At 36.8% G+C, this 9,437-nt stretch overlaps 1 protein-coding gene across 1 annotated transcript; it reads left to right on the top strand.

The window, feature by feature from the left end:
- The first annotated feature begins 1,221 nt into the window (after positions 1 to 1,221).
- RSL24D1 (ribosomal L24 domain containing 1) lies at positions 1,222 to 6,942 on the top strand. Its single transcript, XM_009869224.1, has 5 exons — positions 1,222 to 1,332; positions 3,506 to 3,578; positions 4,300 to 4,363; positions 4,835 to 4,920; positions 6,603 to 6,942. Exons 1-5 carry the CDS (start codon positions 1,282 to 1,284, stop codon positions 6,674 to 6,676), a joined length of 348 nt encoding a protein of 115 aa, XP_009867526.1. The 5' UTR covers positions 1,222 to 1,281; the 3' UTR covers positions 6,677 to 6,942.
- The last annotated feature ends 2,495 nt before the right edge of the window (positions 6,943 to 9,437 follow it).

Here is a 9,437-nt window from a genome sequence, read left to right as displayed (position 1 = left end):
ACACACGATCTATGAAAGAGCAAAATATAATGGCAGATTCGTCTGAGTTAGTGAAAATCTCCAGTAGAAGAATGTAAAAAAATATATGAGGATGATTGCCCTTACTAAAGGTTTCATATTTTCCATTTGTTGTGTTCAGAAGTGACTGTCAGATGGCCAGGGGGGTGTAGTTGAAGAAAAATAGGGGCTTCAGAAACGTATGAATACTAGATGTAATTGTCAGTATTCTTAATAAGCTTCCAGCTCTGCTCTGGGTTCGAGACAGCCCGGGATAGTTCAGAGTGATGTACAAATTTAGGGAAGATCAAGACCTGTAAATAGGGATATGATTATGTGTCTTCACTCTACTCCTCCTCTTACTGCTATCTGGCTGCCTGCTCTTCTTCACTGGAAAATGTCTGTTGGATTTGAGACAGTTCAGGATGGGGGATTGTTCTTTAGATTGGCCGTTACATAATTTCAGTACTAATAGAAGGGAAGTTTAGAGTATGGATAGTGAAATTTCTTTTATGCATCTTTAATGGGCCTCAAAACATCACCTGGATGAACATAAGGTGGTTCCATGGCTGGCAGTAGCAGGTGCCTACTGTTCTGTAGAATACATATGAAAGTGGGAGGGGAAAAAAAAAGGTCAATTAGGATGCTTTGACGTGTGCTTTAACAGATTTCAGTAAATGCAATCCAGGACTTAAGTAATGTGCGTAGGAAACCCGCTGCAGGGTAATCTTTAAGGCTTAAAGCTGCATTCTGCAAGATAGAGCTTTTTGTGTGTGTGTATGTGTATTGCATTAAAAAAATGTTATATGAGAGGTGTGAGGATTTATTTGTCATTGTCAGGATGACACTAGATCTAAAAAGTGCTGACAGGTATAGAAAATTGTTTATTCGCAGTACAGGTTTGGTTTTGTAGTTATTTTGGCATATGATAATTCTCACAACTCCAGTATAATTTATTTATAATCAGCTTAATTGTAAGTATTTGTACATGCCCTTGACAGCTGTGAAAATAGCTTTAAAATGAAAAATCAAAAATAGTACTTGAAATTCTTTTTATTAAAAGTTATATTTGAGCTAAAAATATTAATATTTGAAGGATGAATGTCATTTTCAGTGAGCCGTGTTGTTAGAGAAACTTCAGTGTTTGATACTATGCTTGCAGTGGGGCAGGGGTAACATGATTTGAGTTGTTTTGGTTTTTTTCTCCCCACCTTCTTTAAGGTATTTAGATTCTGCAAATCCAAATGCCACAGAAACTTTAAAAAGAAGCGAAATCCCAGGAAGATGAGATGGACCAAAGCGTTCCGGAAAGCAGCTGGCAAAGAACTGACAGTGGTAAGAAGCTGAACTGGTTCACACTTTACATTAGCTCACTAAACCAGCAGAGATCTAGCCTCTTCCAGCTGCAGACAGCTTAGGTTAGCTGGCTTAATGCATTATCTTTTAATCAGATGAGCACAAGGGATGGAGAAAGTGGAGAAAAGAGGGATTGTGGAAGAGGATGTGAGAGTTTTCTTGAGAGTGAGCTATTCATTTAACTTGCCTATAACTTGGAACTTCCTGTTTCAGCTTCAGTGTAGAAGCCAGTGTATCAGGTGTCTGTGTTGGTAATGCACAGTGGTTCCCAACTCCAAGGGGTTTTTTTCCATCTATGAATCATCTACTCTCTGTACATCTCCATTTGATAATTGTATATCTGCACAGTCAGATAATCTGGTAGCCCAGGAAGTCTCTCCATGTAGACACGTAAGATAGTTAGTTGCCTTCTGAAGTTTTCGTAAAGCATATGATGTAAAGAAAAAGTCCTTGCATAGATAGTCATGTTCGAAAACCTGCATATGAGATTTTAAAAAGAATTTCAACAAAAAGTTACTTCAGTGGTAAAATGCTAAATGCTCATATTTGGTGGGACAGTCCTTAAATAATTCAAGAATTGCTGTGACTTGGTTACCTGTTTTTTACAGAGTGCTAGCAATTTAATAAGGATTTTGATGCAGCCTTCTGTGGACTTTCCAAAGTGAAGAATGTGATTTTATTTTATTTTTTGATGTGACTCTGAGAAGCCATAATTAATTAGCATCTTCTGTAATTGTATTGCTTGCTTTCAAGTTGCTTCTGGCTAAGTTGAATTACCTTTTTGAAAAGAATTTAATTTGAAATTCCTTTATACATTTCTAAAAAGATGACGAGATGCTCCAGTTTTCAGATATATCTATGTATGCCTAGAGTTGGAACAGCATGTAAACATACTGCTTTGATGTAGTTATTTTGTTATGCATTCTTTCGTAAACCAGCTTTGGGGAGAGTGTCTAAATAGGCTTGTGGTAGTGAGAGATCCTGTAGTTTGTAAGAACAGGATGGTTCTTGCTGTTTTAAACAGGTACATTAGATAGAGATGAAATACATTTACTTGTTTTTCAGGGTTTTAAGTTTTTTGGTATTAAACAAAAAAAATAAGGACATAATCTTGCCAGGTAGTTGTTCACAAGGTGTCTCTGAGTGAGAGTGAGTCAGTTTTTCTGTCTCATCACGTTTGGAATTGAAAGATCCATTGGCTGGTATGAGGTATCTGTGGTTTATCTCTGTACACGTAGGTTAGAAGCCCATGGCACTTCAAATATCTCTGCTCTTAGGAGACTTCTGTTCACTTTTGGCATGTAGATATTAATGTAAGGTGTGCTTTACAGCTTGTATTTTGTATATTTTGCTTTATGTTTTGCCATGGTGAAAACTAACATGTGCCAATGGAGCATGGCTTGTGAGGTGTACCTGCTATTTCTTGCTGTTCTATCTAGGTTGTCTCACTGGAGCTGTCTTTAGCTCAAGTGAAGATTAGCAGCTGGTCTAATAACTTTGCCACTGCAAAACAGAACCTTCGGGCAGGGAAGTGTCCTCAGATAAAGTTGTTATAAAGCTAAGTATGCGTAGCAAAAAAAGTCAGGAAACTGTCCATCTTTAACTCTTGCAGAAATAAAAAGGAAGAAACCCAGCTGCCCCAGACACCACAGTGTCTTTGACAGTTTCAAATTATTTTATATTCTTTCAATATTCTTAAAATGAAGTAGTGTTTGCTGCTTTTGCTGCTTTTTTTTTAACCCTTTCAAAATTACAGCTGTTGAGCAGAACTTATTTGACCTGTGTTAAGTGCTTTTGACTATGCAAGTGTTCAATTTTGCATTCTACCTGTCTGGTCTACTCTGTTTCCTACTTCACATCTGTCTTCTCTGTTCCTTTTGTCTTGCTAAAAAGAAAATAGCCTAGGGAGATGTTTTGGTAAATATTTCTCTTTAGGCTAGTTACTGTGGCTTCTGACACTTTGAGGTCTAATGCTCTGCTCTACTTCCTTCTAGTTTAGTAGAGGATGTTAAAGTAAAGTGGCTGAGATTGTTAAAGGGAAAATTTAAAAATCATGTAAAATATTGTTATATGAGTGAGCGTTATTGAGTAAGAATGTATTGATCTGAATGTACTTTTGTATATCAGCTGTATTTAATTTTTCTTAATACAGGATAATTCATTTGAGTTTGAAAAACGTAGAAATGAACCAGTGAAATACCAGCGAGAGTTATGGAACAAGACTGGTGAGTCATTTAAAAAAACCCAAAAGATGAACTATGGAAAGTGAACTTCTGCTCCACATGACCATATTTTCAGAAGACTTGTTAGAATGTCGACACTTTGTCATGATTGTGTTTGAAATTATGGGAATCATGACCACATTCTTCTGTGTGGAGGATGTTTGATTTGTGAACAGCTGTGGAGCTTCACTTGATTTTATTTTTTTTTCCAGAAATTGAATAGAAAATGACGTGTAGCATTTCTCTATTTTTGGTTATTATCTTCAAAACACCTTAGTGGTCTTCCAGCTTTTTAAGAGGCTCCCAGCCTAAACCTTTTATACTGTTGCAGTTGTTTCTTTGTTCCCGCTCACTCCACTTCAGTTTGTTTAATAATCAATTGCCATAAAATGGAAGCTATTTATGCCATGAATTAATGCCCCAAGGAAGAAGGTCATAATCTGCAACTGATTTCAAGTAGAGTACGAGTCTTCTGCAGTAATGGTTAATTGTAGAAAATGTATGGAAGCATAAAAAAGTTTTAAAATGCAATTCATTATAGATGGTACAGAGAATATTCCCCGTGCCTGCTCTTTGAAGCAGGATTAACTTCCTCTATCCTGCATAAGATTTGCCTCTGATACCGAGGTGTTGCAGAATACTGGTAGCGTTGCTCTGCAAAATAGCGTGTCTTTTCAACTCTAGGTATGTAAGCGTATTGAAAACAACTTCTGCTTTATTTCAGTTGATGCAATGAAGAGAGTGGAGGAAATAAAGCAAAAACGCCAAGCCAGATTTATTATGAACAGGTAAGGAGAAGTATTTGTATTACGGGAGCTCGCGCAAACTTGTATTACACCGTTAATCTTAGCAGAGTAGTGACGATCACAAGTTCTGAATTGTTATTTTGTACATACACAGTCATCCAAGCGGTGAGGTAGAATAGTTTGAGTGGGCTGCGCTATGCTACCAAACTACTGCGCTGTATTGGCTGTCCAATGAAGTGTAGCTTTTGGACACTTGATAGTAGTTTTATTTCCTTGTTTGTGATAAGGCATCTTAGATTTAAACAAATTTCTAGTAAGAGTTGATATAGTGCTGGCTTTTTTTTTTTCTATTTCTGTATCCAGTATTTGCTTGCATTGGTTTTCAAATACTTTCAACCTTTATTTGCTCGTAATCATAGTAGTTTACATACCTTTAGCTAAGTTGTGTCATGCATTAAAATCAATATGATTATTAAATTGAAATGTATGATATTTAATTTTTCCTCTCCCCAGATTAAAGAAGAGCAAAGAGTTGCAGAAGGCAGAAGACATCAAGGAAGTCAAACAGAATATCCACCTTCTTCGTGCTCCACATGCAGGTAAGAACTTGCTTGGCCTGGTTTGCTTAGGTAGACTTGTGTATAGTTTGTGATGAAGATTCATTCTACAGATCAATAATCCTGTATGCATTTTAGTTGCTATTGATTTGTCTGTCGAATATGGAGAATAGCTCTTGCCACTAAATGTAAGCAGTATCTTTGTTCTGAATCAAACATACCTTATCTAGTCCGGAGTTCATCCTTTCTTTTCCTTATTTGAGTATTTTAAACTGCACTCACTACCTGGTACTCTGAGCTGCATCTTTATTAACCAATACGTTTTTCTAAGTCTTGCCTTTGAATTGATTATGTGAACTCAACAGACTATACCACTGACTGATATGTAAAATACAGTAGCTAACCTCTGTGTTGTGAATTTGTTCAGTAATTGTGGGTTTTTCAGAGTTCACTGCATATAGTAAAACTTATATGGAAATAATATTTCTTCAACATAAGCCTAACATTTTCAGAAATATCATAGTAGTTTTAAAAATTCTTGATAAAATCTGCCTAGTTCAGATATAATAATGTATATTCTGTTAGTGAATTGAGTTTTTCAGTTGGAGAAATTTGTTTCTTCTAAATAATTTTCTGGTTTCTGAACTATTACAAATACGACATTGTGTTAGATTATGTTGATAAAAATAGATTGTAAAGATTATTTATTTTAAAAAAAAACCAGTTAATGGAGTAATACAGAGAAGTTAAAAATGTTTCTGTTAGTTACTGTTTTATAAAAATTACCAGTGATTTTTTCTTCATAGATGTAGGTGTCACATTAACTAGAAGTCTTCCATGTTTTTTCTTCCAGTTTGCATTATCTATATTCTAAGATTGTGTTTATTTGAAACAAGATTTTGTCAGGATGTATTTAAACTTTGGTTTAATCTGTCCCTTGTTTTGTGAGGAAAGAAAAAGATAGGAATTGAAAAGAATAAACCTGAGTGGTTTTTTTGTTTGGCTTTGCTTATTTAAATGAGTGATGTACAGTAGCACATGGTACACCAGTTTGTCAAATGACAACTGCCTTTTAAGTGTTTTACAGTTCCTTCTGGCAAAATCAACTGTCAATCTTGGAATTTTTTTTCTTTTTGATAGTATTATAGGGGGCTGGTTAGCTCAGTCAGTTGAGCACGGCGCTAACAATGCTGAGGTCATGGGTTCGATTCCTGTTCGGTCCCCGTGTGTTGCCTGATCTAGTCGAGAGGTGGCGTCCCTGGTGGCAGGGAGGCTGGATTAAATGATCTCTAAGGTCCCTCCCAGCTTAGGCCATTCTATGATTCTATGATTATTGAGAGTTAACACTATTGCCACCCAACCAGCATTAGTTATGTGTGAATGCCGTTGATAAAAGGAATGCATTTTTGTAGTCCTTTGCAGGGTTCTGCTGGGTGTTGCCAGCCATGTCAAAGTTCAGCATACTAGTTGAAAACACATGTTTGCATTTTCGATTTTCCATAAAAACAGCATCAGCTTTTTTGTTAAAACAATTCTTTAGTAGGTTTAGGTGGTGCTGGAAGCTCGCAATAAGTACTTGTAAGCTTGATGTTTATTCCTAAAGAGCTCTTTAAGAAATCAATTTAGGCTCTTTCACCTAAAATAGATGCATGTATTGTTCAAAGAACAACACTGATTTGGATAGAGAGAGACATGTTGAATTTAATTTTTTCTTTTCTTTGCAGGCACACCAAAACAGCTGGAAGACAAAATGGTGCAGAAGCTACAGGAGGATGTGGCTATGGAAGAAGACTCTTAAATGCTCTGGTTTCCTATTTATATCTCTTCAGCGTTTAACAGTTCCTTACTGCCTCACCTGACATCATTCACAACTATGCATACATTTGAAGAAAAATAAATTTTAATGGATAGTGATCATTCATTTTTGGAATGAATTTTGGTTTTATAAAAAAGAAATAAAATGTTGGATACTGGTTTGGGCAGTGCTTACAGTTTTGTAAATTGAGAAAACCTTGTCAGCAGGATGGAAAATAAGGCATATTGCATGAGATACATTGTGCTCCTTCTGGATGACTTTTTCTTGATAATTCAAGGAATAAAAGATGTTGGCCATGGGTTTTTCATGTTTTGTGTGCTCTTCTTTTGCAGTGGTAAAAGTTGATGGAAATCTCTTAGTGTTTAGAAGATGGGTCAGGTTGTATTATTTTTCATCAGTCCAGTGCAGCTCAGAATTAAGTTCACTCTCATTAATGGGAAGATTGTTCAGTTGTTATGAATCATAGAATCATAGCATAGTTTCAGCTGGAAGAGAACTTGAAGATCATTGAGTCCAGCCTTTGTCCCAGCCCTATCAACCTATTAAACTTTGTTTCATTTCCTTTTTAAGTCAGTTTCCCCAGAGTTATGTTGCAGTTGACACCTAAGCCTGGCGAACATAACCTTGGTGTAGGACTTCCTGCTGTTTGGAAAATATTAGTGGTGATAGCATCTGCTCTGAAGGTGGACCTGCCATCCTCTTGACCTACCAAAATTCAACCCTGACATGAAATTGCGCTGATTGGGGTGTTCAGTAAACCACACTTCTGACTGTTTTTACCAAAAACACTCGGGATCATGTCAGAGCGTAGGTATTTTGCATGTTGTGGTGGTGTTTATCTTTAATCAGTATATAATCAGTACTGAGATAAATGTTCTGCTTTTTCGAACTGTCAGCAGTTTATCTACAACACTACAATCAGAGATGCCTTTCAAAGGCATCCAAAATAGTATTTACTTTCTTGTCAGTGCTAGTTATCATGAAAAATAGTAATTTGTAATTATATTAAAAACTTGAATATGTGCATATCAAACGCTGGAGAACTTTCTCCTAGAAGTATATTGTGTGATTCAGAAGAGAGTCATGTTTAAACGTAAGAGAAGGGGCAATGGGGAGCGTGGAATAAATAGGTGTTATACTCAGCTTTTAATCTGTTTATGTAGATATTTAGAAAACTAGTGAGATAATTCTGGTAATAAAAATTCATAATTCCTTTTTCATGAAACTAAAATTTTGCTATGATGTCAAATTTGCTGATAAGGTGATAGCTGTTAAGTATATTAGATGTACAATATTAGTGTTTCCCCTGTAAACTGTAATATAAATAAAATCTCAAAAGCACATGGTAAATTCACCAGAAAACATATGTCGGTGGGGTGAAATCAGTAAGATGCTACAGTATAATTGTTGGACGTTATAAAAAGTGACCTTCACAGAACTGGAATTAGTATGTTTATGGAATTAGTATGTTTATGTGTGACTGTATAAGATAACTCAATTTTTATGTGCCCTATTTTAGTGTTTCATAGATGTCCTTAATCCTTGAAGTGGGATATTTTATCTAAAAATCTTATTACAGATTATTGTTTTTGTTTTTAGTGAGTTTTAAAGATAGGACGTTCAGTGCAGAGCAGAGAAAGTTTATGAATTCTACTGGATGTTACATAGTGTGTATATATAATATTTTACTGCATATTATTTTTTTAGCATTAAATAATTTATGTTACATAGTATCTGTAGTTTTTCTGTCCATCTGTCTTTACATGAACTGCAATACTTGTGTGCTCTGTGAAAGTGTCTGGGATTGTTCACCCTTTTCTGTGAAGGTCTGCAAGTGAGGTAGTGCTTGTGGAGGGGCTGAGAAGAACCTTTTGGGGAGTACACTACAACCATAAATCCTAAACATCCTGTCAGTTGAATGAGTTGTTTTACCTGTGTACCTCATTACAGCCTGTGGGATACTGTAGTTGCAAGCAAGGCTTTGAAGTTAATGCTGAAGTTGTCCGCCATTGCGCAGGTGTGCTGTGTTCCTCTGAAGCAGAGGCTGGTAGCCTGCTGTGTATACCTTGTGACCAAGGGGGAGGTAACGTGCTTACAGTACCTGTTCTGAAGGTGCCCTTATGATTTATTTTTTTTTAAATTTAATTGCTGTGGTGCCCTCTTGTCTATGTCAGCAGGATACTGCTGGGACTGCACATAGTGAGAGGGAAACAAGTGCAGCTGAATAAAAATGTGGGGCTGGTGATCCTCTGGCCTGCACATCCCTGCACAACCTACTGCATCCACAGACCTCCTGAGGAGCTGCTGCGTTGCAGAGGATTGATGGTTTCTCCTTTCTTTGAGGAAGCTGGTTCCCAAACCACATTCTAATAGGAATTGTTCTCGTTGAAAGACATTTTGGTGAAAAGCTGTTATTTTCTTTGCTTGCCTGGGATGAAAATTTTCAACTAAGCCAAAGCTGAATGAAAATTCCTTTAGATTTTGTTTACAAGACTTGGAGAGAAAACGTCCAACTGAGTAGTATTCTGGTGGTCATGGAGAAATAGTGCCAAACATCAGGAAGTAAACACCTTCTTCCCACTTGAACAGCTCTAGCTCATGCTGGCTTGTGGAGGAATGTGGTGACATGCAAACGAGGAGCCCTCATCCACCTCCTGTGCCCCGTCTTTTGGGGCGGCAGGACCTGCCGTCAGTTCCCTCAGCAGCAAGTCAGACGCTGTTTTTTATGAGCAGCACATCGTCA

This window comes from Apaloderma vittatum, unplaced genomic scaffold, assembly GCF_000703405.1.
Source record: "Apaloderma vittatum isolate BGI_N311 unplaced genomic scaffold, ASM70340v1 scaffold9145, whole genome shotgun sequence".
NCBI classification, from domain to species: Eukaryota; Metazoa; Chordata; class Aves; order Trogoniformes; family Trogonidae; genus Apaloderma; species Apaloderma vittatum.
Note: the sequence above shows the minus strand (reverse complement) of the source record. Positions and strands in the feature narration are given on the sequence as shown.